Source organism: Saccostrea cucullata, unplaced genomic scaffold (genome assembly GCF_032062105.1).
Source record: "Saccostrea cucullata isolate Sc308-1 unplaced genomic scaffold, CSIRO_AGI_Scuc_v1 ctg1361, whole genome shotgun sequence".
In the NCBI taxonomy this organism is placed as follows: Eukaryota; Metazoa; Mollusca; class Bivalvia; order Ostreida; family Ostreidae; genus Saccostrea; species Saccostrea cuccullata.
This window is the reverse complement of record NW_026921704.1, coordinates 1-25,207: the sequence shown is the minus strand read 5'-3', so window position 1 is coordinate 25,207 and position 25,207 is coordinate 1. Positions and strand designations below refer to the sequence as shown.

Here is a 25,207-nt window from a genome sequence, read left to right as displayed (position 1 = left end):
TACTTTTAGTACCAATTCTAAACCTACATTTTCGGTACATCACTAAAAGTAGGGGGGCCAACCAGGCTTTCAATTAACATTTCGTATAGTATAAGTAAGGTTGGGAAAAAAAAGTGGGGGGGGGGGGCAGGCCCCCCGGTTGCTACGCCCCTGTTTTATGTTTAAATTAAAGTAGGTTAATTGAAGATTACTTACAGATGTAGTTTTCGACATTTAAATGTGAGTCATAGTAATTTATTTATCTTATCAAATTTTATTTGAAGTCAGCAAATTAGTTCTCTTCAGTTTTCTTGTATTACACACTTATGATCGACATTACAGTATAGGGTTGTTTAATTTACGCCCAAATGTTGTATAAATGTTTCAGCTAATAGTGCTTTATTTTGTTTTATCATTTTCTTTAAAGTACACCAATTCAGAATTTTGCACTGGAACTAAAACGATCTGAAAGTGCATTCTTACATTACAAAACATTGAGATCATAATTTTGAGAACTGAATATTGCAAAAGTGTTTAAGACACAAGAAAAATGTAATATAAGTAAAAGGTGGATTCAACCAAAAGAAAATAGTAAAGGATAACGAATAATGATCTCATAAAACATCATACAATACCAATCTATGAATTGGCATTTATTTAGGAACTTCCAGAGGTGGGATCAGGTGCCAAGGAGGAGTGAGCATACCCTGTCGACCGGTCACACCCGCCGTGAGCTCTACGTATCGATCAGGTAGACAGAGGATTCCGCAGTCAATTCAGCTATAAAACAAAGGTCTTAGCATTGGTATGAAACAAATCAACCAAAATTCGACCCAGTTATAGATTATATTTTCCTAACAAGGTCATTGTAGCTGCTGTTGAACAGCAATGGAATTTACGAATTCCTAACTTTAAACAAGGTTGTTGAAATCCCTGTAACATGAACGTTTACACAAGTAGCTGCAACGGTTTAAATAGTGATCATACTTGGAGTATGCTCTGGAGAAGAGAATATACTTTATAAGAAGGTAAGGGTATTAGACCTACGTAAAGAAGGAACATTAACGATGGAAAAACCTAAGTGAAGCATATATGGAGATAAAGAGCAGTATTCAAGATCAAAACACCATGAAACAATACAAAATAGAAGCAGAGCAAACATGGACTTCTAAAACATAACAAGTGCATGGGATCAGTTGCCATAGAGGAGTGAGCAACCCCTGCCGACCAGTCACACCCGTCGCGTGTGCTCCTTGTCACAATCAGGTAAATCCGTCGTCAATTCAGTGTATAAATAATGAACTAACAATCAGTACGAAAAACGTAAATCAGCATTTGACTTAATGCATAAAATCCAAAGAGGGAAAGAAAACTGAAAACTCTTACGTCACTTAGAGTATAAAAGACAACAAATTTTGAATTGTAATAAGATTTTTATTTCATCACCTGATACAGATACATATTAAACAACTATGTAATGTTTAAAGCAAATAACAATTAATAAATAATAAAAAAAAAAAAGGAAAAAAGTTGAATAAATAATGTGCAACAACTGAGCATTTTTGCCTGTCTGACGTCCATAGTACAGTAGTTATAATAGAAGTTCAGATTACTGTGACTATCTTAGTCTAGTGTACTGTGATCTGTGATTGTCTATAATCCCGTGCCCTGTGAATATTTCTGTATAGTCTACTTTTGTCTACTTTAATTTTACAAGGTGTAGAACAGTCTTCTTTGACTATATAGCTGTTGTCCAAACTTCTGTGAATACGGTGTACCTATAGTCTAGTCTCTGAAGTTTGAATGGTGACTAATGAAAGTCCCGTCTGTTGTCTATGTCTGTCTTGTGAGATTCTACTGTGACTATCTGTAGTCTCATCTGTGACTACCTGTAGTCTAGTCTTCTATGACTATCTGTAGACTAGTCCACTGTGACTATCTGTAGTCTAGTCTACTGTGACTATCTGGAGTTTGTGAAGTGACTAATGGAAGTCCAGTCTGCTGTGTATGTCCGTCTTGTGAGATTCTACCAGTGAGATATTGTCCAGTTTATAATGGACATTAAGCTGGTCACACATCTGCTTCAGTAACTCCAGAGACTGCTTCTGCATCGAAGTCGCTTGTGCCAGTCTACACAACAGAAATAAAAACTGGCATTCGTAATTTGATCCGTAAAACCACTGTATTTAAAGCATTTCAGATGTATAATTTACTTGTACGAAAAAAAGTGCTGGCTATAAATATTATGGTCATTAAAACCAAAATGTAAATCTGAGTCTTTATTTTGCATTAAATGGAAGAATTATTTTGTTATAGTTTAACGACAATTGACAAACATTGTCACTGTTACGACAACCAACAATTGTTTCAGTAGGTTTAGAATGATCACGTGACTCACTGTTGCTTTGTTTTTCTGACATCCTCCTGTAGTTTTTGTACAGTCTCTTTAATATAATCTGGTTTCTCTTCTTTTATAAAGGTGTGGCTGTTATGTGGTTCACCGAACAGAAATTTATAGAACTGAAAAATCAAAGTAATTAAAATGTATGGTACCTTAAAATTATATCTGATATAAGAGAAATGAAATAAATTCTTACCCTATTAAATCTTGAGTTAATATTTTTATTTGGTATGACTGTCAGGTTCCTTTTATAAAACTTTTTTTGAAAATATCTGGGAAAAGTGATTTCCGTGTTGCATAAAAAGTCAATCTGAAATAGGAAAATATTCATGTCAATTTCAGATCTGTGAAACATTGTAATACAGCCATTAATAAAGACTTTGATCAACATGCACTGTTCTGATGATACAGGTTTATTATTGTGTATATTTTGTTTTGTTTGACATTGTGATACCTGTATTGAGAGTCTGGTTATGTACGCTTTCTTCTGTACAGCCTCTATGTCCCCTACAGCTATACCTATCTGTATCAGAAAAACTTATTGTCTGTATATATAACTTAACAATCTTTTAATCTTCATGAAAGTCTTTGCATCACAGTATTTTTTTTTTATTTTAATTAGATAAAACCTGCTTAGCACGAATCATTAATATAAGCAGTCTTTGGAATCCAGCAAAAGTCTGTGACATACCAACAAGTTCATCAGTGATATCGGCATGATGAGAGCGAAGAGAAGGAATAGAATAAGGTTGTCCACATAGAAGGCAGCATCAGCACCACTCATAAAGTTGTCAATATAGTTAATCTCCCCCAAGGTCATGGAGAGAACAGTCAGGGGGTAGGGCTGGTCATTCTTAAAGCCCGACTGTAAAAAAGATTTATAGAGTGACGTAAGTTTGTTTTTTTCTAAATCTTTTTACTGTTAATTTTATTCCAACTTGAGTTCTGGTTTTTCTCTTACCGTTTGTGCCATTGTGATAAAAAACGCCTGAGAGAAGGCCAGTAAAAATAGCACCAATACCACACACACCTGAAAGAGAATGAGTCTACATCCTTATTGCTTTTATATCTTTTTTCATCAACTAAAGAGGAATAATACTTTACCGACAATAAAATGGACAGAACCGATGCTTTTTGATTTGTACCTTGAGTAGAGAATGGAACACCTGTTCCAACATGACGAAGTATATCCCCACCACGTCAAGTCTACAAGGACAGAAAAAAAATATGTCAACAGTCTTACAAGGAACCTCAGACAAAAACACTCACCTGAGTTAATGTTAGACTTGAAGGCTAATTTTAAAAGATTTAACAAATTCTATTTCTCTGTTTCTTTTTTTTCGCAAAGTGTGGAGATTTTTTTCACACTGCATATCCTGCCCTAGTTATGTCCCCGTAAAGGAAGATTTTTGCTCAGTCCATCCGTCTATCTGTCAGTGATTTGAGCTGTACGGCTTTCTTATTCCACATGTGTATTCCTTGTGGTAATGCCTTTTCTTTGGCACCAACGTATTTGATCTCTTGACCTTCCCGTTTGACCCACTGATGCAAAACTTCACCAAACTTGAAACCTTGGACATATCTTTGAACGGCTAGTGTTAGTCATTTATTGTTTAAACACTATGTATATTTCTTGTGATAAGAACTTTCCTTGGTTAAAAATAAATACAAGATATTATTTTTATTTACCAATCAAGGGCCCCGAGAGGCATTTCAATTTAAACATTCTTTTTCTTTTTTTTAACAATATAATTTTTTTTTAACAGTTATATAAATGACCAAGTTACATAATAACATTGTTCTCAGTGTCAATGATCATACATAATACAAGTGTCCAGAGGAATGTCAATGATCACAAAACAATACAAAAATGTGATGCTATACATGTATAAATTTAAATGGCTTAGCATGCATAAACATGATGACAGAATCTATGTAATTATACATTGGTTCTTTTACCATTTTCAGAAATAAATTTTCCAAGTAAGCATAAAATTTCTTTATTTTCATTATTCAATATCCATATAAGTTTTTCAGCAGGTGTCAAAGAAGAGAAGTTTGGGTTGATTTTTGATATTGTTTCCATTAATTGCAACCTTTCATTGCTGCATTTTGGACAAATGAGCAAAAAATGTTGTTCATCTTCAACTTCCTGTATATTACATTGAGAACACTTTCTAGATTCAGGGGGAAGTCCTGCATATCTTCCCCTTTCCACTATTTAATTGATGTGCAGAAATGCGAAGTTTAGTTATATTTTTCCTCTGATCATAGTTATTGACAATGTGGAGATAGTGTTCTCTTCCAAAATTGGTTTTGAAGATGGAATAAGTTCTTAGTTTACCATCATTTTGCTGCCTATTTTCTCTATACCATTGGTTTATAAAATATTGTCTTATAATACATGATGACTTTTTACATGAACAAGTACTATATTTTGATAAGTCAATATTTTTGAAAGCAGTTAAATGACCCAAAATTGTCTCAATGGATGCAAACCATGATGGTTTATTTTCTAAAAAGAGGCTTTTTGAGACCGAGTATGCTTCTTTGAGTAGAACAAAAGATGGATGTAATGTTTCTAGTCGAAACCAGTAACTTAGCATATGTTAAGAACCTTTGAAGAGTTGGTGCTGGGGATATGCCATATTTCACATTTATTTATTTGAAAATATTTAACTTTTTTACTCTTACGCTTGACCTTGGAGTTTGGCTTGCATCTGAGTAACTTTTTCCTTCGCTGTGAGCTGTCATATGGGGGCATCCTTTTTCACAAACACATCTTGTTTTTTTTTTTAATTAAAAATGACGACTTACGCCCTGAGGATGGAGATTAGGCAGACCCAGGCCGACAGAGTAGCAATCCAGGCCGCCCTCCACTGACTCTCACACGGGACGTAGTTCAGGGGGTTCAAGGACGCTGTAGTCCCCATCAGCATAACCCAGGTCACGTAGTTAAACGGAATCAGGAAGTACCGTAACCGCTACACAACAGAGTCATGAAAAATAATAATCACATTTAGAATCAGGAAGTACCGTAAACGCTACACAACAGAGTCGAGAAAAATAATAATCACATTTAGAATATACTGTAAAATGACTACAAATAATTTTCATTGGCGTTTAATATTCGTAACTAATTTTCGCTGTTTTCGAGGTCAAAAGAGACCCATGCATGAATTCATGATCAGCACCTAATTTGAAACATATAATGTTTTACTTCTCAACACTCCTCAAACCACACAATCAAATCCCCATACGTCAATATTTCTTCTCAAACCTCGTAAATTTGACCCCACGAAAATATGTGATTCTATAGTAAGTGGGAAAAAATAAATTACTGTTGGGCTTAAAGTTTATAAAAATAAACATACACCTTTCGTTAAAAAATGAAATCACAACAGAATTTAATTGTATATGTATTCAGAAAAAGAAATGGAGAAAAGAAAAATCATATCGTATTTTAACTATTTTTGCAACTGATCCAAAATCATGTTTTTTGCTCAAGGGCATTTTTTGAAATGTCAAAGTTTACTGGACACCTGAGTACTAAAGTATGAAAATCATGTAGTGGCCGTAACTCTGAAACTTGATATTCAAGTGAATATAAGATTGGTACATGGTTGTTTGTTTTGACTGACTATAGCATAAAAGAATATTTAGATTAATTAATATGATACGTTACCCTTGCGTAGATACTGATTGCCTCCCTTATATAAAAGAAGAGCATTATGGCGAAAAGCAAGGACAACACGATCGTGAGACCCTCGTCTTCTATGTAGATGTTGGAAATCTGGCCATACTGAAAATAAAAACAGATCTTGTTATACAATGTGGACATCTCACTTCACCACCTTAATTGTTTTGAAAATCTTCTATAGAAGTTAAAGGTAATTTAAGTAGATCTTTACTTTTAATAAAATATAATATCTTTTATTCATTTGAACAATACATGTGTATTTCAAATTATATAACCAATTCTGCTCAGCAGTTCAATATGAATTTGCCCCGTAATATTTCTGTTCTAACGTTTCACACCTGAATATAATAGTTGACCAGGGTCTGGTTCGCTAACTGTGTAGCGTTTAGATAGATCGGACACCGTCGGACACTGTCCAGTAGATTGGTGGTGATTTTTGGCATGGTGATGCAGTAGACATTGATGAGGGTTAGATAGACCACGAACAGCAGGACGTTCAGGTAGTACACGGGCCGACCAAACTTCTTCCTAAGTAAATCATTACAGGTAAGTATAAATTTTAAGCTCATAATTCTAACAAAAATGTCAAAATCTGTCTACTATTTTTCCGTGTTCTTTTCATTTTTCAGGAATGTGGGAGAGAGCGAGAGCTGCTGAAGAAATAAGCGGCATCTAATTTGACGTTACTAGTAGGACAGATTCAAACCTCAATTTAGTTTACCATTTTAACAATAGGCACTGTTGAACTAAAGGATGTGTCAATAACTCCTCTCGGCCATGTTTCACCATGGTCTGCAAAGTACAACAGCCATGTATATTATCCTATTTCAAAAAGTACTTTTATTTACTAAGATACACTGCCGAAGTATAATATACTTTTATTTACTAACATACACTGCCGAAGTTTTGCGTTATTGGGTCTTATTTATCTTATAAAATTAGTCTGAAATGTTCTCTTTAGAAATGCAAATATGTCTTTTAAACGCATGCAATAAATTTTCACTCAACAAAGAAAATAATTTTGATAATTAATTCGATCAGACGCTATTTTCTAAAAATCAAATTTTCCTTACTTACCTCGTATGCAAAATATCTTCGCTCTTTACACATTACGTCTTCCGGTCCTGGGTCAATAAACCGGAAGTCGAGTTTTTGTGTAAAGTCTATGCTATCCGGGAAATCTCCGGTAGATTGTATACAATTCTCCATAACAATCTGTAATACAATGACACACATAAAGACAGAAATTGATATCAAGTCTTTTATATTAAAATTTACAATCTCTTGTCGATTTGTGTACGTATGATTTACCAAAAATGAGTCAGGACATTTCTGAATCATTGCGTCCACCGGTGTTTTACCACAAGAGTCCCTTAGACCAACGATGTCCACCCATCTATGTCAAAAAAGTTACATTAATTCTCTAAATTTGATCAGAATAATAAAGAAGTGATAATATATTACAGTATGGCTAACCGTTTTGATTTCATAAAGGCTACAGCTACTTCGGGGTGTCTGTTTTCTAAGGCTAAATCGAGCGGGGATTTCTCGTTACTATTCCTGGATAATACGTCTGACTTCCTGTCCAGTAGAAGTTGAACACATTCAACATGGCCTTTGCTAGATGCTATGTGTAATGGAGTATTCTAACCAAGAAAAATAAAACAAATGATGACGAAATTGCAGAGATATAAATGTTCTGTTCTATCAATAACAAATCAAAAGAGTAATAAAATGATATTGTATCATCTGTAATTGTTGATTTTTCAAAAAAGGTAATACTCTGCACAAGAGAATAATTTCCTTTTAATGTTTAAGGAACAATAAGGTTGAACATTTGTGTCCTCTACAAAAATTTGAAATTTTCAATTTCAAATTTTTTGTAGAGGACATTTGTATCGTTTGTAACGTTTTCTTTTTCTTTTTCAGTACTGATATATGTAAATGTTAAACCAATTTTGGATGGTCACCTTTGCTTTATCCGCAGCGTTCATATCAGCATAATGATCCAACAGAAGTTTCATTATCTTCACATGACCTTCACGGGCAGCAGTACCTAATACGGTGCACAGGTTCTCGTCCCTGAAAGGTCAAAGGTCGTCATGCATGTAATCGATGTAATCACAATGATATATACCAAGCTTTACAGCGATGTAAGAATCTTCCATTTGAAATTAAACGTATTTTTTTTCAAAATACTGTCAATTCTTTGTATATATAGTAATTAACCTTCACCACCATCAGTATTGTTAGTGATTTGATCCTGTAATATGTAAACCTGTGTGAGATATCGGCCCCTAAAGATAGCAGAAGTTTGACTGTGCTGTATTGTCCTTCCTTGACAGCCAGCATCAGAGGCGTCTGTCCGTCCGAGTCGCCATCATTCAGTTCAGAACTGCTGGCGCTGTACAGCGCCTCCACGGCAGCCTCGTTATCGTTTCTAAAAATGCACAGGAAGTTACGAAAATAATTGCAACGCGTCAATTTTTTTCTGACATTGAATGATTTTCTTGATAACTTACTCTGCTGCTATATGGATGGGAGTTTTTCCGTCCATGTCACGGACGTCTAGTTTACATTTATTATGTATCAAGGCTTGTAAAATCTGTAAAATGTCAATAGAAATGTTGGCATACATGGTGAAGCCTAAACACCTAAACATGCATCTTTCAAAATTCGAAAAGAAAAATATTCTTTAAGCCAGCAATAACTTTATAACTTTTAGGTCGCATCTTAAATGATTTGTATAACTCATGCTAGTACCGCTATATTTCCAAGTTTGGCAGCATAGTGCGTAATCGTCTGCTCTGCGAAATCCAAAGCTTCGATCATGACACAGTCGCATTTCTAAAGAGCAAAAAACGACAAACTCATCCATTTAACGTTAACCAACTTTCTCCTCTCAAAACTATAACATTACAATGTTATTTCACCTATGAAAGATATGTTATAATTCTCACCTTTAAAAGGTACAACAGGACCTGAAGGTGGGCGTTTTCTACTGTCCAGTGGAGCGCATTCTTCATCAGATTGTCTACCGCTGTTATCTGAGCACCATTGGTCAGCAGGAACTCCACCGTCTCAAGGTGACCTTTCCAGCAGGCAAGAATCAACGGTGTCAGGGATTCTTTGGTTTTCTGGTTGATGTCCCCGCCCTAAGGAAAAAAAAACTGGCATATGTTTAACATTGTTTTGTCTCAGAATACCTGCTTAATCATTGAGATCATTGAGATGTACCTTGTTCATTATCGCGGAGACCACCAGGTAACGATTATACAAACAGGCTCTATAATGGAAAATTAAATAAAAATTAAATTTTAAGTAGCAAGCACATCTTTAGCATTTCGAAAATTCTTGGTTGAGCTATTCCATTTATATTATTATTTTCCCATCTACCAATTATTTTTCAAAGAAATACTGTTTTTTCCCCTGTTTTGGATATATTATTTGTTTTCAAACCTTTGTAGTACATGTACCTATGAATGGGAGTAAAGGAATCCTTATCCCGGGGCCCAACCGCTGCCCCGTGGGTCAGTAACGCCTCTGTTATCTGCAGATGACCATTGATGGCGGCCAAATGAAGAGGGGTTTGTCCGGTCTCCTAAAACCAGATACACGTTTTACTGACTGGCATTCTTTTTTCAATTTGTCTTCAATCACAATCGTCTGTTTTACACAGCAAAATTGAATCAATGCTTCCATCTTTGGTATATTGTAAATGACTTACGTTTTTGGGATCGGGCTCTCCACCATGTCTGATGATTTCTTGTACTGACTGCAAAAAAGTCAATTTATCTTAGTTTCCATTGTTAATTCTACAATAGTCAAAGGACATGTACACAAGTATATTAGCAAGCACTTAATTATGCTGAAAATAATATGAGGAATGATAAAGTTTTCGTTGTCCCTGTCCACTCCCTGACGTCCCCTGTCGTTGTCCCTGACTACTCTATCCACTCCCTGACTATCCTGTTTACTCTCTGACTACTCTATCCACTCCCTGACTATCCTGTTTACTCCCTGACTACCTTGTCCACTCCCTGACTACCTTGTCCACTCCCTGACTATCCTGTTTACTCCCTAACTTCTCTGTCCACTCCCTGACTATCCTGTTTACTCCCTGACTACCCTGTCCACTCCCTGACTATCCTGTTTACTCCCTGACTACTCTGTCCACTCCCTGACTATCCTGTCCACTCCCTGACTATCCTGTTTACTCCCTGACTACTCTGTCCACTCCCTGACTACCCTGTTTACTCCCTGACTACTCTGTCCACTCCCTGACTATCCTGTTTACTCCCTGACTACTCTGTCCACTCCCTGACTATCCTGTTTACTCCCTGACTACCCTGTCCATTCCCTGACTATCCTGTTTACTCCCTGACTAGTCTGTCCATTCCCTGACTATCCTGTTTACTCCCTGACTACTCTGTCCACTCCCTGACTATCCTGTTTACTTCCTGACTACTCTGTCCACTCCCTGACTATCCTGTTTACTCCCTGACTACTCTGTCCACTCTCTGACGTCCCCTGTTGTTGTCCCTGACTACCATGTCTACTCTCTGACGCCCCCTGTCGTTGACCCTGACCATTCTGTCTATTCCCTGACTACCCAGTCCAATCCCTGAAGTCCCCCGTCGATGCCTCTGTCTACTCCTGACCTCCCCTGTCGTTGACCCTGACTACCCTGTCCACTCCCTGAAGTCCCTTGTCGATGCCTCTGTCCATTCCTGACCTCCCCTGCCATTGTCCCTGACTACACTGCCTAATCCCTGACCCCCCCCCCCCCCGCAATTGTCCCCGACTACACTGTCTACTCCCTAACCTCCCCTGTCATTGTCCCTGACTACACTGTCTACTTCTGACCTCCCCTGCCATAGTTCCTGACTACACTGACTACACTGTCTACTCCTGACCTCACCTGCCATTGTCCCTGACTAAACTGTCTACTCCCTGACCTCCCCTGTCATTGTCCCTGACTACACTGTCTACTGACTTCCCCTGCTATAGTTCCTGACTACACTGTCTACTCCCTAACCTCCCCTGCCATTGTCCCTGACTACACTGTCTACTCCTGCCCTTTCCTTCAAATGTCCCTGACTACAATGTCTACTCCCTGACCTCCCCTGTTATTGTCTCCCTAGGGCTGTGTATTGAGCCAAAAATTTCGATACGATACGATACAATATTTTTAAAAGCGATATGCGATATATTGGATTCTAAGACAAGTCCATCAGAAAGAGCTTCTAAATCATTTTAATGCATAAATTTCATAACAATTAAGTGTTTTATTACCCATTTTAAAGTTTTCGTCTCATTGTCTTTACAAATAACATTTCAAACTAAAACTTTTGATGACAGTAAAAGCAACATGTTCAAATAATTTTCTCTTTGTATCTTATTATAATTATAAAAACTGTGTTATTTCCTTACAAATTATATCATTATTGAACAGTTTTAATTCAAAAAAGTAAAATATAATCTTTGGTGATTGAAATTCCCTTCTTTTTCACAGAATTAGAAGAAAAACTGTCTGTCCGATACGTATTGGAAGTTATTTTTCCATACGATATTTTTCTTGAATATCGATACGTATCGATATATCGATATATTGATACAGCCCTAGACCTCCCCTGTCATTGTCCCTGACTACCTTTTCTACTCCCTGACCTCCCATGTCATTGTCCCTGACTACCTTGTCTACTCTCTAACCTCCCCTGTCATTGTCCCTGACTACACTGTTTATTCTTGCCCTCCCCTGCCATTGTCCCTGACTACACTGTCTACTCCCTGACCTCCCCTGTCATTGTCCTTAACTACCCTGTCTACTACCTAACCTGTCATTGTCCCTGACTACACTGTCTACTCCCTAACCTCCCCTGTCATTGTCACTGACTACACTGGTACTCCCTGACCTCCCCTGTCATTGTCCCTGACTACACTGTCTACTCCCTAACCTCCCCTGTCCTAGTCCCTGACTACACTGCCTACTCCCTTACCTCCCCTGTCATTTTCCCTGACTACCTTGTCTACTCCATGACCTCCCCTGTCATTGTCCCTGACTACCTTGTCTACTCCATGACCTCCCCTGTCATTGTCCCTGACTACCTTGTCTACTCCCTGACCTCCCCTGTCATTGTCCCTGACTACCTTGTCTACTCTCTAACCTCCCCTGTCATTGTCCCTGACTACCTCGTCTACTCCATGACCTCCCCTGTCATTGTCCCTGACTACCTTTTCTACTCCCTGACCTCCCCTGTCATTGTCCCTGACTACCTTGTCTACTCTCTAACCTCCCCTGTCATTGTCCCTGACTACACTGTTTATTCTTGCCCTCCCCTGCCATTGTCCCTGACTACTACTGTCTACTCCCTGACCTCCCCTGTCATTGTCCTTGACTACCCTGTCTACTACCTAACCTGTCATTGTCCCTGACTACCTTGTCTACTCCCTAACTTCCCCTGTCATTGTCCCTGACTACACTGGTACTCCCTGACCTCCCCTGTCATTGTCCCTGACTACACTGTCTACTCCCTAACCTCCCCTGTCCTAGTCCCTGACTACACTGCCTACTCCCTTACCTCCCCTGTCATTGTCCCTGACTACCTTGTCTACTCCCTGACCTCCCCTGTCATTGTCCCTGACTACCTTGTCTACTCCATGACCTCCCCTGTCATTGTCCCTGACTACCTTGTCTACCTAAGCTCCCCTGTCCTTGTCCCTGACTACACTGCCTACTCCCTGACCTCCCCTGTCATTGTCCCTGACTACCTTGTCTACTCCATGACCTCCCCTCTCATTGTCCCTGACTACCTTGTCTACTCCATGACCTCCCCTCTCATTGTCCCTGACTACCTTGTCTACTCCATGACCTCCCCTGCATTGTCCCTGACTACCTTGTCTACTCCTTGAACTCCCCTGTCATTGTCCCTGACTACCTCGTCTACTCCATGACCTCCCCTGTCATTGTCCCTGACTACCTTGTCTACTCCCTAACCTCCCCTGTCATTGTTCCTGACTACCTTGTCTACTCCATGACCTCCCCTGTCATTGTCCCTGACTACACTGTCTACTCCTAACCTCCCCTGTCATTGTCCCTGACTACACTGTCTACTCCCTGACCTCCCCTGTCATTGTCCCTGACTACCTTCTCTACTCCCTGACCTCCCCTGTCATTGTCCCTGACTACCTTGTCTACTCCATGACCTTCCCTGTCATTGTCCCTGACTACCCTGTCCACTCCCTGTAGTCCCCTGTCATTGTCCCTGACTACCTTGTCTACTCCATGACCTCCCCTGTCATTGTCCCTGACTACACTGTCTACTCCTAACCTCCCCTGTCATTGTCCCTGACTACCCTGTCTACTCCATGACCTCCCCTGTCATTTTCCTTGACTACACTGTCTACTCCCTGACCTCCCCTGTCATTGTCCCTGACTACCTTGTCTACTCCCTGACCTCCCCTGTCATTGTCCCTGACTACCTTGTCTACTCCATGACCTCCCCTGTCATTGTCACTGACTACACTGTCTACTCCTAACCTCCCCTGTCATTGTCCCTGACTACACTGGTACTCCCTGACCTCCCCTGTCATTGTTCCTGACTACACTGTCTACTCCCTGACCTCCCCTGCCATTGTCCCTGACTACACTGGTACTCCCTGACCTCCCCTGACATTGTCCCTGACTACCTTGTCTACTTCTAACCTCCCCTGTCATTGTCCCTGACTACACTGTCTACACCTGACCTCCCCTGTCATTGTCCCTGACTACACTGTCTACTCCCTGACCTCCCCTGTCATTGTCCCTGTCTACCTTGTCCACTCCCTGACCTCCCCTGCCATTCCCACCATTCCTATCGTCTCTGTTTACTTTCTAATGTCCCTTGACAAAGTCCCTGGCTTCCCATGATATTTCTCTTTGGAAAAGGATGTTAAATATATATGTTTTTGTTGCCATTTAAGGTTTCGTGAAAAAAGAAATTAAGGCATTAGTTACCCAAAACATTTTCTTTGAAGTACTTTGCAATTTCTTTGTACTTTTTATGTTTTGCAGTGATTGTTTAAGATTCTTAGCATTTCAGATTAATCTAACAGTAAAGAAATGCATGTGAATCTGAAGAAAATTCTGCAGAAATAAATGAGTTAACTGCATCTTGTAAAGCCTGATGGCACGCATGGATTACATGTAAGAGAATTTCAGGGAGAGGCAGGGAATTGCCATGGGATTTTGGAATCTTAAGGGAGAGTGATTACAGAAGTATGGAGTTAGAATGAAGTATGGTTTTAATATTTGGTGTCAGGCTGTGGTTTGATTCTGACTTTCAGTACCTTCACAGTCATGTTGTCGACAGCAATATGTAGCGCTGTACCACCCCACAGGTCCCTTTGATTCACCATTGCCTGAGCACTTGCTTTGCCGCTTTTCTTCATTACTATCAAAAATACATAATATAGACACGTGAAAAGTTAACACAAGAGGAACTTATAAACAGAACAACGAGTTTTTAATAGTGGAAAAATTGTTAAACTTTTGATACCTATTTTCCAAATCTGGTTCATAATATCAATTAATTCTACTGCAGACGCAAACATGTACGGTGTGAGACCATTTATAACCATCGCCGTGACATCAGCCCCGCTGTTCATCTATTGATGTGAAATTATTTTAAATACGAGTAAATGCATATTCATAATTTTTTGAGATACTTTCATCCAATACAAACGTTTCTATTTAAGATACACTGTATGAGTTTTTTTCATATAAATCTATTAGAATTACGCTTTTACCAGCAGTGTAGCTGTGGATTCATGTTTCTGAATGATGGCCTCGTGTAAGGGAGTCATTTTGTCTTCGTCCCTGGCATTTATATCTGTCATTCCAGTATTTAAAAGAAGCTAAAACAGAAGCATAATCATTGTATACATGTATATACATAATGGTTATATTGATCTTTTGTTTTGTTTTGTTAATTTATAAATTTTAAATTATTTGTTTCACTTATGCGTACACATTTTACGTGACGACTATTGTTAAATAATTGATTTTTATAGGAGTTCATTTTTTGTAGTTTTTTGTTTGAAGAGACACACGGATTCATACCATCAACGAAATGCAAAATTTTAGATACATAGCTCTTCAATTTTTACCCACAAAATCAAATCCACAGGAACGATATTTTTTCCTCGGAGTTTGAACATTTTACCCAATATTTTTTTTTTCATTTTTTAATATAACTATTCATAATGTGTTTCATCTATTTAAATTAATTTCTTTTTATTAATGCTTTAAAAGGCATTAAAACAATTTTGATCACAGATGTGTGAAAATGTTTAATTTGTTTTCTTCATTCAGAAACGTTAATTTCGGCATTAAAGCGTGTACAAGTGATCGGAAAAAATATTTGTCGAAAATAAATTTTATTCTTACTGCACATTCTGTTAAATATGAAAAAGTTATTTTTCCCTCTCGATGATTATGCTGCAATTTACCTCCAACATTTTATCGCGGCCTCTTCTCGCGGAGTGATGTAATGGAGTCTTTTCGTCGATGTCACGTATCATGACGTCACATCCTGATTCTAATAATAGTCGACCAACGTCCAAAGAATTATACTTGGCTGCTTCATGAAGGGGAGATATTCCACTATCTCGATTTTTCTCGTTTATGTCTACAAAATATATGCAGGTATAGAAATACGAGAATTAGAAGACTATACGAGTATATATTGTAACAGGGACAGGGATCATTTTTTCTAAATAAAAGTAAACAGATTGATAGGGGTAGGAAAGGGTATTAAAAGAATTTTTTTTAATTTCTGTATTTTTAACATCACTTAAAATTATTGGAGTATTTTTTCTAAATTTTCAAATAAGTTCCATTGACATTTAAATTACCACAGTTTTTTGTGCAAAATTTATTCTGAAATTTTATTATGTGTCATTAAAGGCTGGATGGATCCATCTTGCTTATGGATTATGGCAGTAGAATTTTAAAGGCTCAATGATTCTCCGACCACTTACCGGCTCCGTGGGATATCAACACACGCGCCGACTCAATCAGGTTGTACTTAGCAGCAATTAGGAGGAGAGTGTTCCCGTGGTAATCTCGTTCTCCCTTCACTTCCGGTTTTGTCGTCAGTATCCAGTCCAGAGCCTTGGTGCTACTATCTCGTATTGCCTAAACGAAAATAAGCTGAGTGATCAGAATGAAATTGTATTTTACGAGGGTTAATCAATCTTAACAATGAATGCAGTGGTTGTATTAGATAAAGAAAAAGAATTGTAAAATTCATTGTCCTTTTGTGTGTATTTTTTTCTTATCTTATTTTATTTTTTGTGAAATAAAAACATATTAACTTATGATCTATGCATAATTATCTATCCTATGATATAATAGAACCCTTTGATATTTTGGTTTGTCCGTGTGTCTGTACCTGCCAGACAGACATATCTGTCAACATTTCGCCCGTCACGCTCTCTCCTCTCTTGTAGGCGGGGTAAATAGTGGACGCCCCCACCACCTGACGTAGTCGACTCTTAGATGGCGATTCCATCTGGGGACCCTCTATATGAACATATCCATTCGTTCTGGAAAAAAGACAAGATTACTGGTTCCATAATTTAGGTATTTATTACATTTGATTGATGATAAGTAACTTCTGTTTCTACAGGAGATATAGATAAACTGAAAGTTTGTAGAGGAATGACACCATAATAAGACTATATATCAGTGCAATGAGATGATAATGTGCATGTACCAACAATAAGATCTCGATTGTATTTCTTCTAAACTGTTTAATTTATGTCAGTATTCTATAGCAGGAACCCTTGTAACATTTAATATTTGATATACACTTAAATATTAATTTCCAAGGCTCTAAGGCGTTAATAACTCTGCTGATAGCAATGTTTGGAAGGCATTTCAATTTCTGGATGTTGATCATTCATAACGAATATGACTGTTAAAAGCCATTAGCGATTATGTTTTTCTTTGGGAGAACCTCATCTCTAGGGTTATGTAAACAATCATTTCATTTGTATTTTGCCCTGGGTTATGCCAATAAACGTTTTTATACGACCTGAAACATTTTCACAAACTCTATGACATTTCAGGAAGCATTTATATTTGACAAAAGACTCAATGATATGATAATAGGTGGACTAACACTAATCTGAATTACTCACTGACGCATGTTTATATACAAGCCTGTGTAAGAAAATGAATGGATTATAAAGTCCACTTATAAAACCAAACATGCTATTAAATGAGAGATTGAGTGCTAGTCTTTACAGGTGGTGGACCATTTTATAGATTACATTTGCATTAATGATTAATTTGTTAATGATTTTCGTATTGTTTGATTTCTGAGGCTTGGTTTTCACTTCAGAAGCAAATGGCATCCCAACTCTAAATTGTTAAATACACTTCAATTTCCATTTAACTGTCCTAACATTTGCAAATTTTATATCAAGACAGGGTGTTAGAATATTAATATTTAAAGTGATGACCATTACATTTCGGTTACTTGATAGTAGTGTTAAGTGTCGACGCCGATTTAGAGAATTTGGCATCAAAATAGCAGTATATTGTTAAGTGTTTCAATTATCCCATACCTGTTTATTTAATTAGACTCACTACATTATTCCATTCTTATTTACGTCTGCAGCCTAGTTTATAATCATTATCTTTTTTTTTTAGCTATATGTACATTTCCTTTGAGGATATCCGCTCCTCAGCCAGGAAAAATAACTTTGATTTAAAAGTTTCAAGATGAGCTTAAAATTGAAATCTTTTTGTACAACAATTTTCATTTCATTTATCTCAGTATGATTCATGCTTTTTTTAAAACTTTTTTGGACAATTTAAAAAACAAAAACGAAGTAAAGAACTTCTTACTGTATATTTTTAAAGATGTTCTCCGTAAGCCTTTATACCTATTTATTACATTCTTAGTAATAAATACAGGGTTTTTGCATATGCGATATGGCTGACGTCACAATAGCCGTATCAGACCTGCAGGGCTGATATGGATTTGCGGGGCTGACATGGATTTGCAGGGCTGATACGGATCAAAATCACACCCTTAGAAAATTAAACCTAAAAAAACAGTGCTTGTGATCATACACATATTTTGAGGGTTACATAATTCTCTAAATATTAACTTTTTGAATGTTAGGATAATGTAACAAACAAATAATAGTAGATTTTTTTTCAGATTGCGGATAGGGGACATTTGAAATAAAGTACATGACCGTAGAATTTACAAACCCAAACCCTATGAGACAAACATACATTGTTAGAAGTCTGTGCATGATTATTAACTTAAGTGAACAACTGTGTTCTGTATTTTATTACTAAGTATGTAATAAACATAATAATACATACGCTTTTCCACATCACATCCTGTATCAGCCCTCGACCAATATCAGTCCTCGGGCCTTCGGCCCTCTGGCTGATATTGGTGTCTCGGGTTGATACAGGGTGTGATATGGAAAAGGGTATGTATTATTCTCTATATATTTTTTTAGATTAACTTGTTTTTGTTGATCAATGAGAAACTGCGAAGTTGGTGCTTATATTTGTGTTTCGCGAAAATATCTTTCAGATTTGATTATATTCTTTTTATAATATGATTATCATTAATAAACTAACTTTGAAGCAATAGTATGGGTAAATACACATTACTTCGTTAAGGAGTATAAATGATTTCAATTATTAACTGCTGATTTTCAGACCCTGGGGATGGGACTACCTTGAATTAATTATTTTTCTCATACTTGTCTATTGCAGTTAATGTTTGTGTCCAAAAAAAATTATTTTCTCCAAAACCACTTCTGACAACACACAAAGGAGATCGCAATTCGTGAAAATTAAGTCTTTATTCAAATACCGTAATTTGATTTCAATTAGTTTTATTTATTCGGGCTCATCTTCAAAAGTTTGTACAGTTCTGAACATTATAATAGCTATGAAATCGATACATCCCTTCTGCGACGATAATGAAGCATTTCTAGAAATTCATTAACGGAACTGTTCAGCATGATTGTAGTCTGTTGACAAAATCTGATATCTAACATTATGATTTACCTTGTGAGTTGTTTTGTTTATACAATATGAAATTGATTCTCCCAAAGCATGCATTTTTGAACCAGACATTTCTATAATGAATATTGAAAGAAAAATTCAAAATAAAATGACCTATATTGACCACTTTTCTCTCTTTAGATGATTTTGTCTTAAAATTAAAAATTATGATTTGGTCGTCAATATAAGAACTCTACATATTTTGAATTTTTCTTTAAATAATCTTTTATAAAATATTCCTGCTCAGTTGAAAAATTGATTATAAATTAAAATACTAAATGCAATGACAAATTTTTCTGTTACTTGTACAGTATACCAATATGTTTATGCTTCATAATCCAAATAAAACACCTTTTTGTTCTTCTTAACGACATGTATGTAAATACTCAATGTTTGATTTTTATTTCATGTTGAATCTTTGATTTGTGTCAATTTTGCGCATGTTAATTAAAATTTTAATTTTGAAGAGAAAACAGTTCAGCAAGATATGATGAATAACGGTATCAGAACTGCAAAGACATTGTCGGTTCAAATTATATATACCATTCAAATGAAATTTAAATAAAAATTAAATGTCTACACTATCTAAAATTTTAATAATATCAAAGAAATCCAAAAGTATTAAAAAATGCACTTTCGCATACTGTTCATTATGACTACATCATTTTATTTATCCAAGTTCATCTTTTGAAAATTGCTTATTGTTTCTCATGAATATTTTCTATATCTTTTTAGGATATCGTAATGCATATTTCGTCAAAAAACAAAGGATTATAGCCATTTAAAGTTTTAGCCAATCAGATTACAGCACACGCGCATGTGCTTTTACATGCTGTAGATCCTAATCATGTTCAAAATTTCAAAAGATTATGACGAAACAAGAAAGATAAGAAAGCCATAATATATAGATTGTATTTTGACCATGCCATCTTGTTGTATCCTTACATTATGATAAAATTTTATCTTTGTTCATTATATTGGTAATGTAAAAATATTGATTCCGCAAATCTGCATAACATGTCTACTTACCCTAAAAAGGTTTTATACCTCGGATTTACAAGATCTTCCCGGACAAAAAAGTACCCAGAAGAAGAAAAATAATAATAACTAGGTCTGCTATTGCAAGCAATAGCATATGTAGAGTCCATAAGCTAACCAGTCCTTTCCTTGGAAACGGAAGACCTTAATTCGGTACATCCCACTCATTATTTTTTAGAATCGGTAGGAGATTTTTAACATTTTTGAATAAAAGAAATCTGGCAGATGTACTGAACTGTTCATACTTGTTAATTGGCATTCTTTCCTATGATAAAAGCTTGGGAAATTAATTTATGAGAAGATCTTATTTTGTGTATTGTAAGCAAGAACTCTGATATTTCCCTCTTTTCAATTAGGCCATTGCAGAGAGCTGGGTGTTATGAGATAATAAATCATGTTGAACTTTCTCAGCAAAAACATTTTCGAAAGAATGTTTTGTATACCCCCTTTTTTTAATTTATACAATCTAATGAAATGAATAATATACTTATATACAAGTATTAAATGCTCTGACAATCGTTATTTTTTTTTTATATAGAATATATAAAATTCAAGAGACATCAGAAGATGAATGATGGCAAAATATCACATGACTGTAAGTTGTATATGTTATATCTCTGTATTCTACTTGGCTGTGTGCTTCCTTAATTATGTACCATAACGTTTGAACGGTAAGTACCTTATGTAATCCTTGTGAAAAGAACTTTTATTGTAGACGGTTGGAGAACACATGTGTACATCTGATCTTTTTTTTTGCTTTCTATGTGATTACAATTATTTTGAAAGTATTACACTTGATAATAAACATTGAGTTTCAAAACGATTGCCTGAGACATTTGGCCCCTGATTGGCCCTTTATGAAAATTTTAAATACGAGTGCCCAGCCCCTTTTCGGAGAACACTCGTCTCATCTTACAGTATTCTCGTATTTGAACATTGCACAACTACATCGTTTGTTCAACAACTGTTCAGAAATTCTTTTTCGTTTTTGAGCTATAAGCAAAAGATATAATTAGGGGCCAACCCTTCAACTCCTTAACGGGGACGTTTAGCAAAAAATGAAAGGTTGCATATTGTTCAGAACATGATTTTGAACAACTTTTGTTCAATATTGCTTATCAAAATATTTCTACCTTATACTATAAAGCGTCAAATATTATAGCACTCTGGCCCCTCACTATACTCGTGAATTATGTACCATACGACATAAATAATCATAATATATAGTTGTTTAGACGGTTGTGATAAGCTAATGATCTTTGTAATGTATAGCAAAATATTGACATTAAAAGAGTTATCGAATAAAAACTGTTGGCCCCTTTCAGCCCTTAATCTGATGAGTTAGCACATTTTTCTTGATATCATATTGAGAATGAATCAGCTGCCTCCATAAACTTGGTTGCTCCAAAATATTTATAATTTAAAAGATATGATAGAAAATGTCTCAAAAAATCACTCATAAAACGTGTCCTTTTAAACTTGTGACCCCTACCTTCGAGCTTCCATACTAGGCACTTCCGGAAAATATAATAAGAATAACTGTTAATTCGTGTATGTCCTCTATAATGATTTACATCACTAAAAATTTCAGCTTTTACTAGCTTGATCAGTTTTTGAGTTCCATCACAGACAAGGAGGTCCTCTAAATTTTGATCAAAGGTAACTAGGAAGTGAATTTCCAAAAAATAATTATGCCGGAATTAACTTCAGATGACAACGCATCGACTGTGAAAATTTGAACAACTGCAAATTCTTATTCGTTTTTGAGCTAAAAGCAAAAGATATAATTAGCAACCCTTCTCTACTCTGCACAAATTTTTGTAAGAAGAAAAAAGAATAAAAATAATAATAATAATATATAGGTAAAAAAAAACCTTCAGAATGAACTAAATATTAAGGGTCTTCCGCTGAAGACGGAAGACCCTAATAAGAAACAATAGAAATTCTTATTCCTTCCGTGAAGACGAAAGACCTTTCAGAACATATAATAATAATAACTAGATACGATCTCGTTGCGAGACTTAACGAGTTGAGATAAAGATCTTTGCTTTAGTAATGTATTACAAAATATTAACTGAGATAGATCAGATTTTGATTGAGATTCTCATTCTTAAGTAATGATTTTCCATATTCTGTAAAAAGACATTGAACAATAAAGACTTCTAAAATCGACTTTTGGCCCCTCACGGCCCCTAATATTAGGGATCAGCCCTTTTTTCTTCATAACATTTTAAATCTCTCAGGATTATGAACTTTTTGAGTTATAACAACTGTTGGCCCCTTTCAAGATTCTTTTTCGTTTTCGAGTTATTCGCAAAAGAAATATTTATAATTTAAAAGATATGATAGAAAATGTCTCATCCCATAAAACGTGTCTTGACCCCTCCCTTCCAGTACTTAGGCACTTCCGGAAAATATCGTTTGCAAACTCCTATCATCACTAAAAATTTCAGCTTTCTAGCTTGATCTGTACGATAACTCCCGACCGGAAGTACCTTCAGATGACAACGCATCGACTGTGAAAATTTGAAGCAAATCGAATGGCCCCTCCGCTGAAGACGGAAGACCCTAATAAGGTTACGTTCACGGCCCCTAATATTAGGGATCGCCCTTTTTCTTCATAACATCTATCTAAGGCGAAAAATGAAAGGTTTCATATTGTTCAGAACATCATTTTGAACATCTTTTGTTCAATATTACTTATCAAAATATTTCTCACTTTTGAGATACAAAGCGTCAAAGATTTAGCCTTCTGGCCCCTTGTGGCCCCTAATTATGTAATATACGACACAAAAATCATAATATACAGTTGTAGATTGTTGAGATAAACATTTTTACTTCAGTAATGTATTACAAATTATTGACTGTTAAAGAGTTATCGAAAAAAGACTTTTAGCCCCTCTTGGCCCCTTATTTGTGTGTCCAGCCCCTTTTTCTGGATTTCATCTTAAAGCTCTTAGGATTTTGAGCACTTTTTGTTCAACAACTATTCAGAGATTCTTTTTCCTTATTCGCAAAAGAAATGAATTCTCCCTAATGGGGACGTTTAGCGAAAAATGAAAGGTTGCATATTGTATCTTACCTTGGTGAGGAGGTCGGTGACCCTTGGTTACTCCTGATGGCCGTGTCTTCCTCCCCTGTATTCTCGTCGTTGACCGTTATTCTGACATCACAGGCGAGCCTCCTGTTTCCACATCAGACATCTCCATATTTCGATTTAGGTCAACCAAGAATTTTAATAAATAGTTTCCGAAAATTCCTAAAAAATTTCCAAAAAAGAAATATTCCTCCAACTTTCAGGTCATTTTTTCGGTCTGTTTTGTGACCTTATCCGACTAAGTCATTTTAGAAATTAATCCAGTTTTATGGACACGCGCGCGCCATGGTATTGTTAATGTTTTGAAATCAGCGTGTGGAAATCACAACATGATATAAACCTTGATTAACCTTAATGGGCCATATCATTTTAAATGGCCAGTGCTCGACGAGATTTCGAAATTAATGTCAATACACCATCAGGTAAAAGCCTCCTTTCTTAGCATTAAACATTTAGTGCCAGTATTATAAATTTAAACATGGAGGATAGGGGTGAATGATTATTGATTGGTCATTTAAATTATCATTACAGATATGTAGAGTCTTTGCAGAAGCAACATAACTAGTATACAAGTATACCCTTTAAAGTACAGTGTGAAAATGGTTCATGAGTGCACATGAGGAGGAAACCAAATTAAAGTATCTTATCGACTCGGATTCGGATTCAGCGCTCATCTGATTGAACATTGTTTTTAAGCAAGGCAAAGTCTCACGCTAAACCGTTAATATAGTGATGTGCATCCCTAGATAAAACACCTTTGCACTTTTCAGTGGTATGAAAGGGCTTGCGGTTACTTTGGAATGAACTTCATTACCGAAAAAATAAAAACTATTATAATAAACACTCATCCAGGAAATGTAAGATACTCCAGCATGAAGATATGGAGATAACGAACAGTATTCAATATCAAAATCCATAAGATAAAACAAAAGAGGAGCAGAGCAAAGACGGACCTCCAAAACATCAGAGGTGGGATCAGGTGCCATGGAGGAGTGAGCATCCCCTGCCGTCCGGTCACACCCGTCGTGTGCTCCTTGTCATGATCGGGAAATAACGGAAAAATCCGTCGTCAATTCAGTGTATAATAATGGACTAACAATTGGTATGAAAAACGTCAGTCAGCATTTGACTCAATGATAACTTGTATTTGCTGACAAAGTCATTGTATCGACCATAGAACTTTCGAAATGATGACTTTTAACGAGACTGCTGATATTCTTGTTTCATCAACTTGCTTGTCAATAATTTACCTCGTTTTAGATAATGTTCATACGTAGAGCATGCTCTTGTGTATCGAATCAACTGAGATATATAAACGCCGTATGCAGGTGATGAAGGTATATTGCTGCATAAGTAAGGGAAGTTAACGATAGAAAAGTTAAAAGTCATCACATTTATCATATAGAGCTTCGTTGTTAGATTTCCATTAATGTCTTTTTCAAGTAAAATATCCAAGTATGAAACAGATATGTCAGACTCTGTGGTGTCTTTTATCTCAAGCTCACCAGGATATATCGTATCGACATAGGAATGGAATTTACTAGACTAGTACATGTACCATTGTTAATTGACAATACGTCGTCGATATATCAAATGTTGAGTTGAAGGCCACAGCAAGTGTTTTCTTCTTTTCACGCGTAAGATTTTGCACAAATTCTGCTTCATATGAATACAAAAATACGTTTGCTAATAACGGAGCTAAATTGGTATCCATGGGAATTCCAATAGATTGTTGGAAGACCTGGTCTTCAAAAACTACATATAGATATTGTCAATCAGAAACTCAAGCATCTTTTTGATGTCAACTTCAGAGTGCATGTGTGTGCAATCAGAATGTGTTTTAACAAAATAATTTTGCAAATGACCAATGACCAGGTAAGTAAATTTACGAGTTCCATTTTTATAGAA

The 25,207-nt window shown here is 36.3% G+C and overlaps 1 protein-coding gene across 1 annotated transcript; it reads right to left on the bottom strand.

Moving 5' to 3' along the window:
• Window positions 1–1,737: 1,737 nt before the first annotated feature.
• On the bottom strand, window positions 1,738–23,386 carry LOC134260602 (transient receptor potential cation channel subfamily A member 1-like; the record flags this gene model as incomplete). The annotated part of the gene is made up of 29 exons (XM_062743152.1): window positions 1,738–2,109; window positions 2,378–2,499; window positions 2,577–2,690; window positions 2,835–2,903; window positions 3,072–3,245; window positions 3,342–3,410; window positions 3,526–3,586; window positions 5,198–5,364; window positions 6,066–6,182; window positions 6,419–6,608; window positions 6,802–6,872; window positions 7,158–7,295; window positions 7,392–7,476; window positions 7,557–7,726; window positions 8,051–8,162; window positions 8,359–8,520; window positions 8,603–8,685; window positions 8,844–8,927; window positions 9,041–9,235; window positions 9,318–9,366; window positions 9,557–9,681; window positions 9,808–9,855; window positions 14,409–14,512; window positions 14,618–14,718; window positions 14,860–14,975; window positions 15,570–15,748; window positions 16,101–16,257; window positions 16,514–16,667; window positions 23,285–23,386. Coding segments are annotated over 29 exons (3,466 nt in total), but the record flags the coding sequence as incomplete, so codon positions are not given.
• Window positions 23,387–25,207: the final 1,821 nt, after the last annotated feature.